This window comes from Antedon bifida, chromosome 10 (genome assembly GCF_963402885.1).
Source record: "Antedon bifida chromosome 10, ecAntBifi1.1, whole genome shotgun sequence".
Taxonomy (NCBI): Eukaryota; Metazoa; Echinodermata; class Crinoidea; order Comatulida; family Antedonidae; genus Antedon; species Antedon bifida.
This window is the reverse complement of record NC_136235.1, coordinates 21181722-21205672: the sequence shown is the minus strand read 5'-3', so window position 1 is coordinate 21205672 and position 23951 is coordinate 21181722. Positions and strand designations below refer to the sequence as shown.

The window sequence follows — 23951 nt, the reverse complement described above, 5'->3', positions numbered from 1 at the left end:
TTAAGCACGCCAAAAAGTATTTATGCATCATCAAAATGCAAACATTCCTATTATAATTGTAGGACTGCAAATATCTAGTTATTAGTAAAATAATAATTATTCTAATTTTCACCATATTATGGTTTTTAATGAACTATTTTCTATTGTGTTAGCTGGCTCCCGGTATCCTTAACAACGGAATAAACCATTCTTATTATATAGAGGGCGTAAACAAGATTTCCAAGAAAAAAAGTAAGCAGTCAAAATTCTAAAAATAGCAATTCCGGATGTGCGTTAGATATACGCGCGACAACTTCCGACGCACAATTTCCTACGCGATAGTATCTTAGAAACGAATGTAAATTGTAAACAAACATATTCTATCTAAACAAACACACTGAACGAGCCTGGTTAGCTGCACATCTGTAAGGAAATTAATGTTATTTTACAATGATATTTATAAACAAATGTATTTGAAATTAAAAGATTTGTTTTCAGATTAATTTAAAAATACAATTTTTGTTTTAGAAAGTTTCCAGCTAGTTGTAATGTAGTACATAACATATAGCATTATTTATTAACTATATGGCTTCACTCCATCCAACAAGTTAATTTCTACATGCTCCATAGTAATACCTGTAGTAATATAGGCCTAGTAGTTTACAAGAGATAAAAGTTGATAGTATTATATCAATACATTGTATGATTTTAAGGATTTAAGTATACGATTTTCAGCATATGAATAACACATGTAATAGCTGTAAACATAATTTAAAATATTGGGAAGAAAATCTCACAAATCTTCTGTTCAGTAAACTTTTAAAAAAAATAATTAAAAATACACATTACTTCTAGGCCCTAGCATCAAACATTCTGTTAAATTAAAAAAGAAGAATTGACAAATGAACACCCTCATCTTACATCTTTATTTATAAAATGGATCACCTACAAGTACTTCTTATTTGGCATGCAAAACAAGATAAAGTGGGAGAAGCAGAAAAAACAAGGAATCAACAAAAGTGATTCACTGAATTTCATTATTTTACATTTAATTGTCTTACAATTTAGAACTACAAATTACAAACACAGACACATTCACTAGCCAAAAAAAAAATGTGGTTGCATTCGCACAATAATATCACACAACCATGTCATGAATGAGGAGAAAGTACCAAATTCCAGTTAAAACCAGTGGGAATTAACTGATTTAACTGTGATCTAGTTACTGGTATTAACTAGTTTCTCATGATAACAGATTTTAATAATTTAAAAATTTTCCAGTTTATTATCAACAACCAGTTAAAACCAGTTTACAATTGGAACTTGGTTACAGGTACCGTATTAACTGGTTTAACGATATGTTAACTACTTTTAATCATTAAAAACATTTTCCAGTTGTTTCCCTTTAAAGTCTCAACAACGAGTTAAAACCAGTGTACTGTAATTACTGCAATTTGGTATTAACAGGTATAAAATTGGAATTTGGTTACTGGTATCAAACTTAAGTTTGGTTACCGGTACTCACAGGTGTCAAACTGGAATTTGGTTACCGGTACTAACAGGTGTCAAACTGGAATTTGATTACTGGTATTAACAAGAGTCAAACTTAAGTTTGGTTACTGGTACTAACAGATATCAAACTTAAGTTTGGTTACTGGTACTAACAGATATCAAACTTAAGTTTGGTTAGTGGTACTAACAGATATCAAACTTAAGTTTGGTTACTGGTACTAACAGATATCAAACTTAAGTTTGGTTACTGGTACTAACAGATATCAAACTTAAGTTTGGTTACTGGTAATAACAGGTGTCAAACTGGAATTGGTTACTGGTATTCACAAGTATCAAACTGGAATTTGGTGCAAAATGAAATGATGAATGTGTACAGAATACAATAAATACATTCATATAATAAATTAAAACGTGTTCAAGGTACCCAATAAATCTAACTACAAATGTTCTATTTACACCATTGCTAATTTATCTACAATTTAGGGAATTATATTTCTTGGAATTTCAAGTTTCAAGATTTATGTGCGAGAATGTAATAAATCGAAAATGAAAATTTTGTTTGAAAAAAAAAACATTTTATTTTTTACTTATGACTAACATGTCTGCTCTTAATTGAATGTGTAATAATTTAATATTATCTGTCTTAATTAGTATTTTGAAATGATATAATACTCCAGAAATAAAAGATAATTATTAAAAATAAATATAAAACAATAAGGAACATTACAAAACATGGCACACACTGTAAATTGTATGCAATTGTAGAACAATATCATAATAAACATCTTTGGAATATCTTTAAAAATTAACAAAAGTTAAATTACAGTTTACATTCATTAAAATTAATGCATTTTTACTGGTAAATTGAAATATTATTATTACAAGATTACTTGTCTGAACAAGCAATTAAACAAAATAAAAATTTGAAAATTTCCAAATTTTTAATTTTTTGTTGTTGCAATATTTGCATTTAAAATTAAAACGTAAACATTGACAAATGGGAATAGACACTTGGAATGACATAATAATAGTTAACAATTGAGTATGAATTATTACTGGATATAATTGTAAGTATTAATATCAACAAAGCGTTAAATTTTGAACATTCTTAATAAAGATAAAACTAATTTTACCAAAACTTGATCCAAACTTGTTTAATGTGAATTAAATGAGGTACTGTATTTGTGAACTCAATTTAATGGGTTTTGGAAAATAAATCACCCTGGAATATCGATCATTTATTTCTGGAAAGTATTGAACCCATTGGACACACCCCTATCATTGGACACACCCCTATCCTTATCCTAGGTTCTATTCTAAACTTTCCCAAGGAAATAATGTTGGTAGGAATTTGTTTAAAATATTCAAATACAAAAACTATAGTGTTTTTAACTTGTAAAATCTTTTGTTTTGGTACTTAAAGAATATAATATATAATTATAAAACTTTGCAAAAGTTATTTAGTTATAGAAGGATTGGTTGTTATTTAAGGGAAAAAGAAAACAAAAAGAATAATATTAATTTAGGTAATATTTTGAAATTAAATCTTTGTTAAACTTAACATTTTGTTTTAGTTTCTAAGACAGTGTTGCGCATTTGGTTGCTCTATCAAAATTAAGAATGTATTTTATGATGTTGATTTTTGGGTTTACAGTGTAATTAACTGTTGTGTGAGTGGACACACCAGCAAACATGTGCAGGGATTGAAAACATTAAATCAGAGTTGTTGCACTGGGTGTTACCTACATTAATACATTCATTGGTCATGTGAACTAAGCACCCAATTCTCTGTACAGTATGTCTTCACATTATGGCATTACAGTGCAGATAGAGCATCATAGCAAATTCTGTAATACTGCGTCACATATGTATCATATGATGCATGTATTATGTTATGGTTAAGTGTATGGCCAATATATGATACAGATATCATATGTGATACATATGTTACACTGTACCATAGAATTTGACTTTGATACTGTACAAATTATATAGTACCGAGAATCGGTTAATCTAAGGTACTTTTATACAATGTATATACATGCTGCGTCCACATACATAATAATCATCAATGTAATTGCCATGTGTACATATGATGTACTGCTTATTTATAAATTATAAACTTTCATTCATGCTGATTTTATAACATACAACATCGCACAAACAATTCAGTTTTGTATTTGGAAAAACAAGCAGGCAAGCATAACATTGCATACATATCTGAGTAGAATATGCATGATGTACACCAGGTGTAATAAGCCCAACGCAAATTGTGATACATCTGACAGGGATAGGTCAAACCACTTTAGCCACCCCAAGGTATGAGTGGTCAAGGCATGTGGGCTTAAACCAGAGTCAGTATATGGTATATATTTACATAATTACATTTTCAATATGCATTATATCAATATATGCATATGAATATGCAGAACACCTAAGGTTGTGTGCGGAACACGTGCACACGTGACGTGCATAAAACACTTAACACACTTAACTTAAGTGAATGCATTATACCCTGCTTGGTTTATATCTTTTTTTTTTCATAACACACATTTAAATTGATAACTTATGCTGAATGATCACATGACATATTACTATACAGTACAGAAACGTTCTTCTGTATCAACAAACACAATCAGCATTGGTGGCGCAACAACCAATGCTCATTTACACAACGTTTATCTACTTAAAATTCTATTTATAGTCTATTACTCACAAAATTACTTTACAAGACCTTTGTTTCAGAAAGTCCAGACAATTTTATATTGCAAATGGCGCATAATTTACACATATTTTTGTTCTGAGATCAACTCTATAAGAAGATAAAACACACTATTACGCTTGTACAAAAGAAATCTTTTATAAATGTGAATATGAGTTTACAAGCTATTCACTACCCTACAAAAAACCATTTGAATACCCTAGGTTAAACTATTTTGTAGAATAATTTCATTTAGCGAGTAACCCTAGGACTGAACCTGCTTACTGGGTAATTAGCTTTGATGGAAAGCTGTAAAATATAACATTAATGTTAGGTAATGCATTGCTTTGTAGATGCTATTTCAAACATAATGTCAATAAACATTATGTACCAAAACATGGTCAATAATTGGTACTTCCACAGGCCTACTGTTACTGATGCACTGTCTTTCCAAGTTTATCATTTTGCCCTGCTAGCATCTCATCCTCCGCAGCATGTCAACATTTTTTACAGTCAGTTTTCTGTCTTTAACATGCCTTTGGTTTAATAGTTTATCGCCCTCGCAGTAGTTTCAAATTTGGTCATCGTACAACTTTTAGGTTTCCAACTCCAACAGCTTATTTCTACGCTCCATTGCACTTACTTTGCAAGATCCTTTTCTTAAATAAAATGGCCGTCAACGTACTTGGCACATCAACAAATCCTCCTGAACGTCTGAACATTTTAGTCACCTGCTTTGTAACAGTTTATCTGTTTAGCTTATTATTTTAAATTGCAATCTAATAAATAATTGTTGTGACATTTATACTCAGACAGCGATTTTAGAAATACTTTAAAATACGTTCTATAGTCCGCATTAAAAGTATTCCAAAATTATAAATAGACAAATACTTCCTTCCAAGTAAGTTTGTTGAAGTCATTTACGTGTATTCAAATATTTGTACATCTTCATTCATGCAAGCTTGGTGCAATGTCTCTATACATACAACCATTTTTAGAGTTCAAAGTTCAGAGGTAGCCTAGGTCAAGTGCATGATGTAATGCAGCCAAATCAGAATGGCTTGAAATTCTCCAAAATGGAAAGTCCAACTGAAAAAATAAAAGCGAGAGACTGTTACAATGTAATACAATAATGAAAAAGATATTAACCTAGTTACATTATTTTTTTTTCCAAAAAAGTTCAGGCAGAAATCATGAATGCATGGATATAATTAAAAATGGCATACATTAATAAATTACAGAGGGTACTCTGACTGTGATTTGAATTTGTTGCACATAAAAAAAAACAATTTCATACAATCCATTTTTATCTTTAATACTAAAATCTGTGATGCCGATATAACTTTCTAACATCCTTGAGGGCGGTGTCTGCACTTACCGACTTAGCTGCTTGTTCCTCATCTCGTCCATCACCTATTGCCACGTACGTTACTTTACGACCAAATCGTGAGACAATACGTTCAAAGCAGCTCTCTTTACCAATCTTTGTTGCACTATATATATTCTCAATGGGAAACACACCGCCTAGTCCATATAGAAGAACTTTAGCAACTGCTGGTACAAGTTGAGTTGTGGTCACTAACACATTAGTACAGTTTTTCCTGTTAAATTAAATGAAAATATATTGAAATAAAGTTTTGGGGTTGCACTAGTGTTTGAGTTATCTAAGGAGATTTGGCTGGCAATACAGTAGATAAGTGTAATGGGTGTTGGCTTTTCTATATATTATGTGAATCAGTTTTTTAAACAGGTCAGCCTTTTACTGAAGACATCAAGAAGTAAATCAACATAATTATTCTTAACCACCTAGTATTTCAAGATAGTGTAGCTGTGTTTGTTGAACAATGGTTTACAAAGTATTTTTCATTGATTATAAAGATCAGATTTAAAGTACAGAAATGACAAAGACCATTCATGTCTTAAATACCAAAAAACTGTAACCCACGTGTACTGTATGTGTTAAGTATTATTGCTATACTACATACCTTGATGCAATGATTGAGAGCGACTTTAATGCCAGACTTAACCATGAATCTGTCATGCCTTCTATCTCAGCTCTTAGTTGTAGCCATGTCTCCCTCTTTTGTGGTCCAAGTAAACCTGATGAAAAACACAACACACATTCATAAATCTATCATAAAATACATTTTAAGAAAAGAAAATAGTATGAGCTCTGCAAATGAGACCTTTTAAGAACAATTTTATAGTGCAAATAAAAATTTGTGTTACAGGTTCCAGTTGCAGTAAAGTTTTATTGGGTCACGGACAAGTGTTACTGGAGTTGTGAACTGGTTGTATTAGGGTTGCTAAATGGGCGGCAACAGTGGGGTGATGTGGGTCACCGATTTAGTGTATCTTATGCCAAAACCGCAACACAAATGTATATAATTGCTTATACATAAATTTGTTAAATATTTATAATACAAACATTTATAATGTATTATACCTCCTGTGTTATTCTTGTAACTTGCATACATTTCCTTTATTCTTCTGTATCTGAATGCTAGTTTCCTCATCCAGTCTACACCTCCACGCACTCCTGTAGCTAAACATAGATTTGCACTTGTAGCGGCTGCATGGAAACCATCAGTCTGGAAGTTGTAATTCCTATTAGAAACAAATAATATAACGATAATAATCATAACAAAATAAGGCACAGAATATTAATTCATAATTAATAAGCAACGGAAAAACAGCTAAAATTTTAAAACATTCTGAACTTTACTTTATTTAATTTTGGAAACCATGGTGTACCACAAACTCAACAGACGGCCAATTTACACAGACGAACGGTAACGGTAAGCGGAAAATCATGTAACTTGTCCCACGTAGAAAGGGTTTCCATTTTCGTCCATCCCCATAAGGCTCGGCTTGATTCTATATTTTTGTTTTCCGCTTCCTGTTACCGCTTCCTGTTACCGCTTACTGTTACCGCTTACCGTTATTGCCCATCTGTGTAAATTGCCCTTTACTGGTGTTTATTCACCATGTAAATTTCCAGATTTATTAATAAATGAATGAATTTTTAATAAATTATTACATAAAGAATTACAATAAACTAGTTTTCTTACGATAATTCTTGACCATTGTCATCTGAAGCAACATCATCAATGTGTACTTGATCACATTCCTAGAAATAAACAAAATAGTATTCTATTAATGATTTGCAAGTAAGATACAATTATCTGAAATATAATTTATAAAGGAATCAATTTTCTGATCAATTAATAAATCACTAAATCAATCGATCAATCTTAAATAAATCAATGCTTAACTTAATAATCATTATCGGTCAATCATCAATCAATTAATAACTCATTATTCAATATAGTAATATAAATCACTCTGAAAATAATTTTGCTGAAACTGAAGACAAAATATTTATAATACTGTATATACACAAACCATTTGTATTGCACCTTATCAAACAATTTCAAGAGGCGCATTACAGATTACTAAAAGCAATGTTGTGAAAAAAGTGTGATTTTATGATTTTTTTTAACTTAATGATATTTGATGGCTCACGAATATGCAGGGGAAGCATGTTCCACATACAGGGGGCAGCAACATGGAAGGACTGATCCTCATGGCAGCGATCAGAGGAAGAAAGAGTCGGGTTATATCAGCAGAGGAAGACTATGCTTAAATAATAAAACCAGTATAAATCAAACACAAGCAACCAGCAGAGTGGGTTTATACAAGTAGCAGGGGGTGGAACACCTGTCTTTGGAATAGCTACCCTCTTTAAATCTACCATTTTACTACTATCTGCTGGTAGACATGAAACTTATTTTGATGGACATGTCTGTATGCAATAATCAATAAATCAATTAATCTATATTGATTGCTAAAACGAACTTAACTTTTATATCTTATTTTCAAATTCTTTTGGGACAGTAGAACCCCTCCTTTGGGACATCCCTGTTCACTGTGGAGTTTCTTGAATAATGTTAGTGCATCCCCAAATTTAGAGTCTGTAAAACTTATGTACAAAAATAATAACATATGTAACCTTAAAAATAAAACCATGCCTTTGTCAATTCTGTCCACAATTTTACTAAGTTTATGATCAAAAGTAAGTAACAAAGAGCAACTAAGAAAATAAATTGGAGGATATTTTGTTTCACATTGAAATATGCTATAGATGTTTATAACCTATGTTTTCTACAAATAAGTACCAACCAGTGCATAGCTAGGTCTGCATGATTAACTTTAATTACCTAATTTAGCTCATAAAGGGACATTTTCCATGACCTTAACTTGTAATATTTTGATTTTTATGTCCAATCATCGGAGCAAACAAAAGGAACTTGACACCAACGAAATGAAATTGTTAACTGCAACATACATCGACCAATCACACACTGGTATAAATTTGCCATGGATAAAAATTAGAGGATCAAATTCTCAAACTTCTAACAACGAGTATTTCTGCTGGTCATATTTGATGAAATCACTACACTAATATATAGTTATAGTCTTAGAAGCGTCTGTGTGTTAAAAGCCTTCAATACCCTGTTTCATGACATGTAGTTAAAATCACTGCATGAGATTCTCTGGGTTAAAAAACATGCCAATATGCCTTTAGCAATAACTCCATAAAACGGAAAACCGAGAAGAAATGTATCCAGTTTTAAGGTAGTGACACCTTAACGATGAAACTGAGCCGGCAATCTAGGTCATTTCGCAACTTTATTATTTATCTTAATGCGTTCTTAAAAACCATGTTGTTACTTATTTAAAACCAGAGTTAGAAATTAACAAATGACAAGTTCCAAACATACTAAAAATTACAATTATTGAATGAAATACAATTTGTAACTATTGTAAATGTAGTATTGTTATGGATTTCTTTTGGATGATCCAATTAATTTTTTTATTGGGTCAATAAAATAAACCATAAATGAATCAATTCTTCTGGAGAAAATCCTTTAAAAGTTTGGTTCTATTAATTATAATGTAATTTTTATTTAATTTTAGTTGAAAGGTAAATACAAGGTAAAATTAAATGTATTCAAAATAAATTTTAAGTTTGATGAGGAAGACAAAAACTATGTTTGGTGATTAAAAAACTTCTTTTCTAATTAGCCTCTACCAAGATCTCAGCTTCTATTTACTTTTATCCACATTATAAATATAGACGGAATTATTATTTGATTGACAAACTCTGCAACCTTTTAATTGGCAGAACTTGTAAGTGTCGCCCCAAATTTTGGCTTCATTGCTGGAAAGGCCAAGCCAGAGGGCATGAAATTCCCTAAATTTAGACGGAATATGCGCCCAGAGAAGAAAAAAATTGCGATGTAATTATCGCTTTCACTCAAATCATAAAGTGAGTGTTTATGAACTGACGTGGTAATTTGCTTGCAGTAGTGGTAGAATGTTCAGACTAATAGGCATGTGGGCTTGGCTGAAGTCGCGGTTCACAACTTGCCCTGCGGCTGTTTCTTTTTCATCTACAGCTGACAAGGCAAATTCCTGTCGAAACAAGCGAGCTATTGCAGGCTTGTGAACTTCACCGCGTTCTCTACAAGCCCCCGCAGGTCCCTAATTCTACAGAAAGGTGATCAGAGGTTAAACTAAACAAGCTAAGCGGAGACTGTTTTTGCACCATTTTTATCAATTAACGATGCAGCGTTTTTCTTATCGCAAGACACTCATAACAATGTTATTCTGTACAAAGGCCTAACTTCGTTCCGTCCACTCCAGCGAACACCAGCTGAAATTTAGCTAAACTATTCGGTTTATAGACAAGATAATATATAGGATGACATTAGGCCAGTCTGATTGGTAGTATTAGCCATAGCCTACAGCAAATTGTTTCACCCTGTTGCCTCCATTTGCAATCTGACAAACAAACCATGTAGAAAATTAAATCAGTCTAGGTGAACTCATGCATTATGGGTAATTTGGGAAACTCCATGGGATAAACTATTAATAAATCAGATCCATTGAGGGTAGATAATTATTTATTATTAAATTACTTTACAGGGTTGAGTATGGAGGAATTATAAAGTATAGGCCTTAATAATAGAATTAAAAGATCCGTTCTATTTAGGTACATTTTCAATAATATTATTGAAAATATACCTAATATATATTCTATAAAGGTTGTTACTACTACTTTTCTGTATATTCTGTATTAAATTTGTTGAGATTTACCATGTTTACTATTTTTCATGTTTTCATATGTAGTGAGTGCATGTTTTAACATTTAAATGCTTTACATCAATAAAGATTATAATATTTTATATCAATATTAATTATTTGATAAAAATAGACTAAAACTACTATATCAAATATCTGTTTGCTGCCATCTAGTGGGTACAATATTTAAAGCTACTCACATTATATAATATTGATAAAACATATATTTATTACCCTAAAATATTTTTTTTTTAATGTATTGTATATCTATCAGGATATTTCCAATGTTCACAGTTTTTATTTTAGTTTTATATTAAAAGTTCTTATTTTGTTTTACTTGTGACGATACCAGTAGTGCAACACTGATGGTTCCACCAAATTGAATAATTAATTTTTAGAAAGAAAAACCTTTAAAAAATGTTTAAAGTATGAAATTTAATTTTTCGAGTTCGGGAAGAGTTTGCTGCATTTAATCCCATTTGTGGGTTGTTATTCAATTTCCGATTCAATCACATTTTTTGGGTCATCAATTAAGGTTAACACAATACCGGTGACCTAAACTTAGTACAATCTCAACATAAACATCAATTGCATTTATTTATAAATTGAATAAACAATACAAATTAATTTCTGACAAATATATTTTCTTTTAAAAATAGTGTTAAATCTTATTTATGCTATGATTGTGATAAATTATTATTTTTGATAATGTAGAAATCAAAGTATATTAATGATAAACAAAGGAGAAAAACAGAATATTTTCTTTCAAAAATAGTATAAATCTTATACATGTTATGATTATGATAAATTATTTGTTAATGAAGAAATTAAACCATATTAAGATGATAAACAAAGAAGAATTTGAATCAGTAAAACACACAAGTAATCGTACGTAGGAAAAATAAAATTAGGGGACGTGCGCGTTACTTGGGCATAGATATTTATTTTTTTTGTTCTTTGCTGTTTGTTGTTTTTTTGTAAATGTTTTCCAAACAAAAGAAAGAACATTAAAATAATTTTTTTTAAATAAAAAATATACTACTACTTTACCACAAACACCTGATAAAATGAATAAATATAATTATTAGTATACATTAATTAATAAAATAATAATAATTATTACCAACCTCTAGATCATTAAAGAAGAGATGTGTATCTGCCAGGTTAAAGATCATCTCCTCCATCCGTAATCCAAGAGAAACAGAAGATGGGGCATCCTAAAATAAAACAATATAAATACAGTAAATAATTATTTGTTCATATACTTTATTTTACTTGATTTAAAAAGGAATTTTGAATTATGATTAAAATACAATAGATGTACTGATTATTTTAAAATGTAAAGATATTTCAAAATACAATGTTTTAATATTTTTTTTATACCATATTCTATGTTTGTAATGCATTTGATTAGTTTTGTGGTTTAAAGAAACAAAATGAATTGACTGTATATCTGATTCATTAGCCTTACTTTATTTCTTAATATTACGCCACATTTATTCATTACTCAACACCAGAAATCCCTAAGTACCTAATTACCAGAAGTCTTGCAAAAAGCACAATCAATCAATCATTTCATATACCTTGTATTGCTACTACCTACCTACATCTGGTCAATGACCCAGGCCTACATCTCATCATCAAATATTATTAAAATTCACAACATTATCGTGCCATGGGCTAGCCTGCGACGATTCCACTTTACATGATTCTTAGTGTCCAACCAACTACTTTGTTTAATACTTACACAAGGCTACGTATTATTGACTGAACCAGCCACAGAAAATGCAATTAACAGTGTCAAAAAAAATATCGTACTATATGCAACAGAACCAAACTACAATATTGCTTGCTATTCAAGATGTACTACTTATCTAATGTATGTATTGACATTAGAGCAAAAACACTAACACAGAGAACTTGTACTTGAATAGTGATGTCTCCTGAATAGAGATGTCCTTTGAATACGGGTTTCTCCTTGAATAGTGGTTTCCCCTGAATAGTGCTTTCCCCTGAATAGTGGTGTCCCCTGAATAGTGGAAACCCTTAATAGTGGTGTCCCCTGAATAGTGGTGTCCCCTGAATAGAGATGTCGTCAGAATATGGGCTTCCCCTGAATAGTGGTGTCCCCTGAATAGTGGTTTCCCCCTGAATAGTGGTTTCCCCCTGAATAGTGGTGTCCCCTGAACACAGATGTCCCCTGAATACAGATGTCCCCTGAATAGTAGTGTCCCCTAAATACTAAAGGAGGGTTCTACTATTATATATGCAAGCATGAGAGCTTAACTACTTCTTCAACATAATAAATTCCTACAAATTATTCTGAAGCATGTATACATACTGAACAACGAATAAGGAAATGTTTAGTTAGGAAACGTATGTGAGCCTAATTAAAATTCCTAACCAGTTCTTGAAATATTAATGAAGCATCAACGAAATCAACTGATGATGATGACATAATAATAGCCTTTGTTATTTTATAGTTTCTTTTTGATTTTCTTGATTTATTCTGAACTTCCTTAAAAGGTTCACTAACTTAGAATCCATGGCACCACATAATGGAGTTTCCTGGTATTTAGCCCAATTTTAAATTCCATATCTATAACATTTAAATCTAGCTGAACTGCCCTTAGCAGTAAAACATAAAGTGCAAATTTGAATTGATCATATTAAATGCTTTTTTAAAAGTACCCCTGATAAGTTTTTCCAGAAAGAATGTTATGATACTACTGTACGGCATGTAAATATACCAAGGTGTGGATAAAGAGAGGGGAACTTAAGGTATAGGCCCCACATTCAATCAGTTTTGAAGAATTAAATCCACTATTCAATAAAAGAAGAAAGTATATTTTAATGAATACTGTCATCTTTATGTTTTCTAATTTCTAGATACTGTACATCATAAAAATAGTCAGGAAATTACATCACTTTATACATTTCTTTCTTCCATTCTTTATCGTGAATGCAAAATAAAATGCAATAGTTTAGATAGTGTACACTAGTTAAAATTAACTATCTTGTGATTTGTTCAAGACTACCTGTTGTTATTGTAAATAAACAATACAGAAAGGTATTCTACGCCTAGAGCTTCAATTAAATCAGTTTGTGTGCTACAGGATGAAGAGGAAGACTGGCGGAGAAGAATCACTCTTTCTTCACAACTCAACACTTTTGCCTTAGGCTTTTGTTGCCATGGCAATCGGGGTTCACAAATCAGACCCAAAGGTCACAGGGCATGTGTCTCCTAGGTCAAAACTGTCAGATCAAACTTAATCATGATATAGGTCAGATTATAACCTCAACAGGAAAATTTATCAAATAAAACAAAATTTATAAAAAACTATGAAATTAATTCAATTTATTAGAAAAGGAAAAATATTTTTAAAAATGACAGTTATACTATAGACCTAATTGATTTTTTCTCAGAACAAATGTTGAAATCATGGGAAAAAATAACAAAACATACAAATTAACGCTATTTTTAGAATCTTACAAAAAAATAACAGAAACAAATAGAAAGGAGGACAATGAGAAGCAAAGATCTGCATACAAATTAACCATGGTACAGCAGTTACTGTAGGTACAGTCAACTCTGTTCATATGGAAAGTTGATTTGAAGTTAAATCATCTTATAAAAACTGTTTGTTCATCTAAATAAAAACTACAATAAATTAAAAAACTGTAAAAATCAAACTTTATTTCTATTTCTACTCCTCTGTTTTTGGGATCACATCAAACCCAAAATATTCTCATGAGCTTTACAAAAAAGTCAAAAGTTGAAACCCATAACTATCGTTCTTTTTCTTCTGCTTTCTGTCATACCCATTGTAAATTATCAAAGCTACCATATTTTAACTGTATCCATTTATTTAAATGCTATATTCAGGACCAAACAAAGTGCTCCTGAAGAGGTTGGCCGCAGCGTTAAAACATATTACCCCTCTTTCATTTCATATTAAAGTGTTCCCTGAATATGATTAAAATAACATTAGGTTACTTTTCGCATTTTAGTGACAATTTTTAAGCCTGGAAGAAAAACATAAATCGCACAATTAAATGTAATAAATTGACAATTCATGTTTGTGTCACATGACCTAAACACAGAGTGACATCACGGTGACATTCGCATGACATGACTGTTTCAACTTTTTATCTGTCAATCAAACGCTGTTTCCATCGTAACGTAGACTTTAATAGCGTCAACATTCCAGCATGTTTGTTATACAATACAAAATGAAAGAAATAAATTGAAAGAAAAACAAAGAAAGAATCAACTAATTTAATGTTAATAAAGAAAAATACTTGGAACATGATTGAAACACGTTCATCATTTGAAGAATGTTGTGAATGTGACGGATATAAATAAAAAATACTTAAAGAAAGTTAGTTTGTTGGAATTACTAATATGAACAAATTAAGGCTATTGTTATTGTTATGACAATAAATCAGGTAAGCATTTACATAGGTACTACCACCACCACCACAGTAACGTGTGATTTTCACCAAAACTTAAGCCTTGTCTACCCTATCAAACTTTATGTGTCAAAAAAATGTGATGTGCCCATATATGGTAGTGCTATGCTTAAATATGGTAGTGGTATGACATCATCATGTCCATATATGGGCAAATTTTTTTGACACATAAAGTTTGATAGTGTAAACAGAGCGTTAGAGATCATGTCAACATTCTTCTACTGCAGATACTGCATTAACTACATTACAATAATGTATTCTAGTTTGTTTCAATGTAGAAGTTTATGACACAAAACTTTGCGAAAATAAAAAGTATGTATGTTTACCCTAATAATTATTTTCAATAATTGTATGAATGGGTTAAAATATAGTTACTGCAGCAACTGCAGTATGATAATTTTAACATGAAATGTAATGAGATGATTTGAATGAATACTTTGGGAGAGGGTAGGTAGTATTAAGGGGATGGAAAGGTCAGATGATGTGGTGCTGGAAGAGGTGGGCTGCATTTATCGAAAGCCGTGGGCTGCAATTAGCGGAGAAGTTAGGAAATTGAGAAGACCATAAACTAGTTTTTACTTTATTTATGGAACTGTCTTATTTAAGAAAAGATTGCTGTGGAACATAGAAGTAGACTTTTGACTTGATAACACATTTTTTGAAAGATAACTGTTACTGACAAAAACCTAATTTGCTAAATACTATTAGGCCAAGTTACGATAGAAGCCCTAATAAAGAGACACCTTTAGGATCCAGCAAAGTATCATCTTAATAGGGGTGTCCCTTAAATAGCGGTTGGCTGGCGGAGTGTTAAAACATTTATTATATAGATACATTTACCAATGACATGATCACTATTACACAGTATTTTGTATTATTAATTTACAGTTTTGGCCTTTGTCCAAAGTTGAATTTCAACAACACATTCCATCAAAAAAAACTTAAGCTTTATAAAATGTAGCAAAGTTTGAATTACAAATCAATGCAAGTGTAAATATACTACTACATCTCTGGTAATAAAATCTGTGAAATGTAGTAATTAGGTTTTCCTTTTGACCTGACAACTCCTAATATTACATAATGGGATACCAGTCATTTAGTAAGCAGGGTAACTTGCAGAAAACACTAGATCTCATCTAGGATTGCCCATCTCATTTTACATTTCTTGTATCTACTTTCACAACATTGGTCTGCTTAGAGCACTAAGCATTGACATCAATAGTAGTAGTAGCCTAGTATTACCATGGAGGTAATGCTATTACCTTCTATATCCACCATTCTATTCTTTTCCATAAAATTTTCGTATACAACTGATATACAAGGCAAAGTAGGAGCACACTGTATATCTACACTTTTTCCTCGATAGCTATTCTTTTTATTGCTTTGCAATATTTGTTACAAGCAAAACAGAACAAATCAGGTACTAAATTTGCCTGCCTAATCCCGGATGTTGACTAAGTATGCATTATGGTACAGTATGAAGAATTGATGGAGAGGTAAAAATAATGAATGAAAAAAGCCAACTAGGGGTAAAAGTTCTCGCTGTTTGGAGCTCGAATTCTTTACCAAATGACATGGATCAATTATGAGTATATAACCTTTAAGAAAAATCGTATTAAAAATAAGATACAGCACAACTACAGTTCAGGAACTAATATATTTTAAAAATAACATGGCAATTTGTAAAAGCGTTCTTCAGCCTGCATGCCATTTACAATGGCTGCACGCTGCTCTGAGGTCAAGATAGGTGTTGGTGCTGCTGGGTATGCTACGGGAACCAGCTGGCTGAAAAACACGAACCAACAGAGGCCTAGCACTAAAAAACAACACCCTACCATCAACTTGTTAGATTGGAGTAGTGATGTAAAAGGCCAAGGTATCGTGCAAAGTCTATGAACTCCTTTGTAAGCTCTATCTACACTATAAAACTTTATTTATGTGACAAAAAAATGTGATGTCGCCATATATGGACATGATGATGTCATATCACTATCATATTGAAGCATATCACTACCATATTTGGGCACATCACATTTTTTTGTCACAGTTTGATAGTGTAGACAAAGTTTTTGGTGTTTGAACTCCTTTTGTAAAGTTATTGATAAAAGTTCTTAGAATGAAATACACATCTAGTGGTTTAATGGTTGGTGTTCAACGTGACATTTCATTCTACAAATTAGTATTATTTATTAGCACTTCTTCTGTCTAAATAATTGTAAAGATTAAGTGTTGAATAATAGCAGTGACTGCTGATAGCATTTTAATAGACCGCTAACACTTTCTAAGTCGTTAACCACACTTTCCCGTTGCTAAACCCACATTAATAACGCCTGATTTACGTGCGCCATAAGAGTTGAAACATCGCTTTATACGCACAAATGTGAGCAATGTTTGAACTTAGCTATATGCTGAAGAGTAATGCTTAGCTTTGATCATTGAATAAGTTGGATTTATCAGCAACTTAAATCAGCTATTTCTCAGACTACAGCAATGAGAAGTTTAATTGGTTTTTCATTTGGTCTGATTATTAAAAGCGTGGAAACTGATTAGCGGACGACAGATTTACATCGAGTGCTGAAGGAGACTAACTGAATGGACAAAAGCTGTAGTTGAGGTGAGATCAACCTGTCATGTCCGCGTCGATACATCATCAAATAGTATTAATTCAATTAAAAGTAAATCGTTTAACGATAAGCTTTTATTGTTGGGTTTCCTGCAGTTAACGCATGTTGGCATAACTCATATACTGCAACGGACATAAAAAGTTAAATATCCATGTGGAATGTTTAAATTTGTTGCCATAATTCTTGATTTTAAAGAGGTTTTCATACAAGCTGGATGGAAACGATGGATACACATGAGAATAGTACAAATCAACAATCATTACTAATTAAACTTGATTATTTATTTATTATGGTAATGGTTTTAAATTGCATAGCGCAAAATATAAATAAAGAAAGTGTTTATTTATCCACAAATCACAGAGAAAAACTGAATTGCTTGGGATGTACAAAAAATATAGATATAAAGAAATATAAAAAATAAACAGCAATACAATTGTACAATACAAAATAACATTACAAAAGTGAAATATTCAGATAATGATGATGTTAAGAATATTAGCATATCATATAATAATTCTAGTTACATATACTAGTACTACTGTAGTGATTTTAAACACTTCTTTTACACACCAAGTAGCTGCAATGGGTTCTGATAGCCTTTTGGCCCTTTTCACTTAAGCATCCTGTTGTTTTCTAGACTTATCTAGAGTGAGAAATGTTGTAGAAGATAAGTAGGCCTATATGACATGTGCAACATACTTGAATTGTATGTAGGCCTATAGTGGTACTTGAGGGTCAGCAAGTCTATTTTTTCAATCAGTTTAAAATGAATTTCATTATGATTTTCTCTTGCTACCACACTTACTATAAGATATATATATCCTAATATAGTTTAAATATCTTGCAGTAAATTCGTTTATAGTAGGCGCTGCACTGTGGTTGCCATGGGTCCGTAAATGACCAAATTATTTCAAATTGAGGATGAATATTATCATATATAAAATATTTTTCTACCCACCCAGCTTCTTGTAGGTAAAAAAAAAAACTACATTTTTTAAAATTTTAATATGTCTAAACAGTTGCATTAGGTTATGAAATAATTATTACTAAATTTTGAAAGTGCTTTTTGTCATTAAAAAAGTACTCTATGCGCTAAAAATCTTTATACAAACACTATTTTTCTCCTCAGAACTGTTGATGGTGGTTGTCAAACAATAAACAGGCATACCTGTACTTGTTTCTCAGGATATATTGTTTTATCCTGATTGATGTTCTATAATCTCCAACTCTCATCTAGTTTTAATTTTGTTTTATGTGTATTTATCATTCTAATCATGCCAATGTGTTGTATACAGTTGCAAAAGCTGACCCTTAGTGGCTGGCAGTATCATCACAAATGCAATTGTAAATTCAATCAAATATTATCACTGATCATTCACAAACTCCCATCGTACCAAAGCTATTTATTATTAATCCCACTTAATCTACCTTAATCCCTCAATAGATCCAGGATCAAATAAACACACGCCATACACAAATCTCAACTGATCGTGTAATTGCTTTATACACCTCTGGCTATAATCACCTTTGACCCACAATGGGATATAATTAATCCCATGGGCCATACTAAATCCTTACATATCCCCTAAAGGGAAGTTTACCGAATTTATATTACAATCAATTCTGAAGAAATAATACAGACAGAAATTAAACAATCCAACCACCTCTATTCATGCCCACAAGTTTCTCCATGGAGAAAAAAATATAGGAAACCCCAGTAAAATGGGATTTCCGAGCCCTATGTGGAAAGAATAGAGAAAAACTTTAGATGAATACTTTAAAAAAAAGTTTGTGTTATCTGTTCTTGAAGAATTTGTCTATTTTTATGCAGGTATGTTTGAAAACTAGCTTTAAATTTTTATTATTAGATTTATTTTATTGATATCAAAGTTTTATGCTAACCAGTATCTACACCAGTGATTACTCAACAGCGCTGGTATTTGCTCACAAATCATTAAAGTTGGCCTCTATCTACATACCAGCAGTTTTTTTCTGTTTATGTTCTTTCAACTCCATTTAATAAATGTATGATGTCACCATATTATTGAATCTATAAACTGTTATCTTATTCATAAATTTAGGTTGACAGGATGTAAAATAGAAAAACGGATACAATGGACAAAAAACACAATGGACCAATGACTGTGTAATCAATCATAGAATAAAATCATGTTTAAAAAACTGATGTGGTTCCAATCATTAAATTTCTTTATATAATACTTTGTTTTTTCTATTAAATGCTATTAGTTTGATGTTTTATTCTATTATCGTTGTTGTAGGCCTAATTGTAAATTATATTATTGTAAAATTATAAACAATTGTATTATCAACCTCAGGATATAAACATTGAAATATAATTATTGTTTACTTAACTGACAAAAAGTGAAAACAGTCATGTTTATGGAGAGCTGATTATTGTATTTTACTAGGAGGGACGTACGGCTATACTGGAGGCTGCGTACAAACAATGGCATCACTCGAATGTTATCATTGCTAACAATTAACCCAGTTGGACCGAGAAGGAGTAGATGCATTGCCAGGGGCAACACATACACTTTCTCCGAGGATGCCAAGCTAAAGACAGATGACATGCCATTGTTACCATAATTAGTAAAGAAGCAGCATGCTCACCGGAAAAGAGACAGTTTATATATTTTAAAAATCATTTTTATAACAAATTTCTTTTTTCTTCATGCTATACAAATTAATTCATCTTTATGAGAATTTTCTACTGACTAAACAAAAGAAAAGGACTTTTAGGATAATTAGTTTGAACCAAGGATCTTGGAAGTTGAGATGGGCACAACACCAATAATGCTGTTAGATTGTAAACAGGATAGGATGTAGACTCAATAGACACATGGTGATTTCCTATATATTGTTTGTACTTCAGTTTACTTCCTATAAACTTCCAAAAACAACGTTAAAATTATGCGAAAACGCTGATGAAAGTAAAAGTGACAAAGACACGATGGTGTGTAGCAGTCTTATCTGAAATGAACAGCCAGACACAGTAGTCCATCAAACAGATAAATTTGCTCAGTTCAGATTAATTTTTGTTAATCTTTCTCTGTATTCAAACTACGAGTGAAATTATGAACAACATGTGCTCTACTATCATTATTGTCGATAACGCTATTGCGATTAATGCATGTTTGAGATTTGGTTGGAAAGCCGTGCATCCGTTTGATGCCGAAACAGCCTGAAGCGCGTTCATTACGTCCGTCACTATCTATCGAGAAGCCTTCGGGGCAACCGTGACGGCGAATCAACTATCTAAAATGTTATCGAAAAATATGAATATTCATACAACAATACAAGGAGAAATTAGTTGAAATGATGTTTTCATTTATGCTGACAATGTAGGCTAAATTTGTTTTACTAAAGTAGAGAATATCTATATTAAATCAGCATTATTGAGATATTTGTTTCATACTTTCTTAAGATATCAAAGTTAAACATATGAATAATTAAAAATGAGTTATGTTTTAAATACACAACTTGGCTGAATATATTGGAGAAAAAATAATAAAATACAGTTTTAATTGCATAATATTTATGAAAAAAATAATGTTATACTCTTAGACATAATTATAATATTCACATGTAATTCTTTTTATTTAGAATATATCATTGCAATAACAAAATCATTTTGTACAAAACAATAATTTTTCATCGTTTGTGAATTTATAAATTTATGATTTCTCAACCTTCAACTATTATTTATACATGTACTATTTCCAAGTGACATAGATAAATTTACCTATGTACTATTCTGTACATTCAATTCCCAAAACTATGATTTCTAATAAACCAGTCTGGCCTCTCAAAGTACTCGCAACTATTAATATTAAAATGGACATTCAAGACAAGTATACAAATATTGAATGTTTATGAGTTGAATGGCGAAAATATTTTCCTGAGTTGAAAAATTGACTGTTCTCAGTATTCAATTAATCTTCTGTCTTTAATGGCGCACAATTGGTCATCAGCAGCATGTGCCACAACATAGTTTGTAACAAAAAACTATGTAATAATATATCCATTAAATAGAAACGTTGAATAGAACTTTTAAGTGCAATATAACAAATACATGCACTGTTGCTCCTGAGCAGTAAAATAAATCAATATTATTTTAATTGTAATATTCAAAATTCAGTTTGAAATTATTAACAAACTATTTGCAATAACATAATTAAAAAAACAAAAACAATTTGTACATTAAATCGAACAAAACGTTTTAAAAAATAAAATGTGTCATTTGATATAAAAAAATATCTAGAAATAAAATTGATCGTAAAAAAATTAAAATGTGGATACTTTAAATGAATTAAAAAATATTCTTTAATGCAATTTTTTAAATATTTTTTCAGCATTGTATCTTTTAAAAAGTTTTGGCAAGCAAAATATCTAGAGGTAAAATCAATCATGAACATAAATAATTAATATTGTCATGCCTTTGTCTATAGAAAGAAAAAACTTTATGAATTTAAACAAGAACTCTGAAATAAAATTTGAATGTGTAATACTCGGCGACTGACGGCCTAAGGAAAATTATTTACTACTTGCATTTCATTAATTTGACAAAATCAAATCCAACAAGCACGTTCAAGCTCATTATATCATTATTAAAATGTATTCTGCAAAGATGCATTTAACGAAAACACGCTTAATTCAGAGTTCTTGTCCGCAGGTATTATTCCGTACACTACACACGCAGAAGTTCAGTAACGATGAAACAAAACTTACGCTTCGTTCTTCCACTTTCTAATTCTGTCATTATTAATTTTTTTGTTTTATGTGAACTCTAGTATTGTGATAGTTTTAAAATTTATTCAAAGAAAATGTGGCAAAATGATAAAAAATCATTTTTGATGATGGTATTATGCCCGATATTAAATACAAATAACTATCTATATAATAACTATAAAAGTCATCATGTATAAAACAAAAGTGATTGTGATGTCAATGCATCTTTGTTGAAGCCGATATACAAAGAATAATTTAATAGTGTTTGATTTTTGTAAAAATATTATTCGATTGTTGCAAATGTGATTATTCAGCCCATAGGGAGCACTTTACCTCGATAAACAAATGTTTAAGAATTGATTCAAATGAGGCGTGTAAGTAATGACTGGACATAAATCAATTTAGAACGTGTTTTACTTAAAAATAAAAAGAAATATGTATTTTTAAAAAATCCTACAAAAGTTATTTTATTTATTAAAAATAAATAAATAAAATCAGTTGATACTGTTCTCATTAATACATACTTTTTTTTTCTTCGGCACAGTGCCAAATAAACAGTTATTATTAAATATAAATTACTTGCTAAATTTGTACTCCCAAATAAACATTGATGGGTTCAGGCGATCAATTAATCAAGATGCTACTGTAGTTGATATAAGGTCAAGGGTCAATAAAATAACACGATTGTTAATTGTAGCAGAAAATGAACCCTAGTTGACGGTAGCTTTGTTTCTTTATCAGAGCTAAATTGCTGTCTGTAACATGGTTTTTCGGCATTCAAATGCAAAAATACGCCAGATAAACATCCGATAGGAAGCGCTTGTTTAACGTTATATTCTAAACCTATAAGTTCTATCTTATAAACGACACAGAGACCAACAGACTGCACAATATATGATTCGGATGAGCTTAAGCGTACATAGAATGGATTTTTCTCTAGCACGTGTAAACACAGTTTGTGTATACAATTTAAAAACAAAATTCTTAAGCTCTGTCTACACTATCAAACTTTATGTGTCAAAAAAGTTTGATGTGCCCATATATGGTAGTGCTATGTTTAAATATGGTAGTGATATGACATCATCATGTCTATATATGGGCACATCACATTTTTTTGTCACATAAAGTTTGATAGTGTAGACAAGGCTTTACAAAAACAATGATAGTCTTATCAATTCAAGCTTTAACAACACCTTACATATCTATTCATAGACTTTATTATTATTTGTTATCAATATTAGATAGACATATCATTTCAAAACTGTAAAAGTCAGCAAAACATTCTTACAGAATTTTACAATTGAACGGAAAAAAAAGAAGACATTTTAAAATGAAATCACATTTGCGATCTCAGAAGGTCAAATAAATGGAACATAACTGGAAAATAATGAAATAATTACACATTGGTCACTAAACTGAGAAAGCAATGCTTTCAGTAAAAATGAGGCTGAAATAGAAATTTTTTTTTTAACAAACCACCGAAACTACCATTCTTGGACACTTTCTCAACATATACAGCAGTAAAGGCCTACTCTACCATGGTCTTAACATTTTGAAAGTGCCTATATATCACAAATGTCAGAGTTTTCAACCCTGTACCACCCTCACAAATGCAGACAATAAAGGACTTGCTTGGCAGATTGACATGAAGGCCCTATAGACCAACAAAAATTACAGTCATAAAGAAGAGGGCAAATAGAAGGAAAAGCTAACAAAACAGAAGTAATAAATAAATAGTAGTAAATCTGTTAATTTGGATACTTTAA

At 31.0% G+C, this 23951-nt stretch overlaps 1 protein-coding gene across 11 annotated transcripts in view; it reads right to left on the bottom strand.

Moving 5' to 3' along the window:
* Positions 1-886: 886 nt before the first annotated feature.
* The window catches only part of LOC144854766 (protein phosphatase EYA1-like), a 110813-nt gene continuing 87748 nt past the window's right edge, over positions 887-23951 (bottom strand). For 5 of the 11 annotated variants that reach the window (XM_078712734.1, XM_078712735.1, XM_078712737.1 and 2 more), the window contains 6 exons: positions 11467-11556; positions 7264-7322; positions 6639-6799; positions 6178-6292; positions 5571-5793; positions 887-5281 (listed from right to left, as the gene is read on the bottom strand). In XM_078712734.1, coding sequence (XP_078568860.1) covers positions 5201-5281; positions 5571-5793; positions 6178-6292; positions 6639-6799; positions 7264-7322; positions 11467-11556 — 729 coding nt within the window. In that variant the 3' untranslated portion in view covers positions 887-5200. The remainder of the gene's footprint in view (positions 5282-5570; positions 5794-6177; positions 6293-6638; positions 6800-7263; positions 7323-11466; positions 11557-23951) is intronic. The other 6 variants (XR_013614687.1, XR_013614682.1, XR_013614684.1 and 3 more) reach the window with 6 other exon arrangements.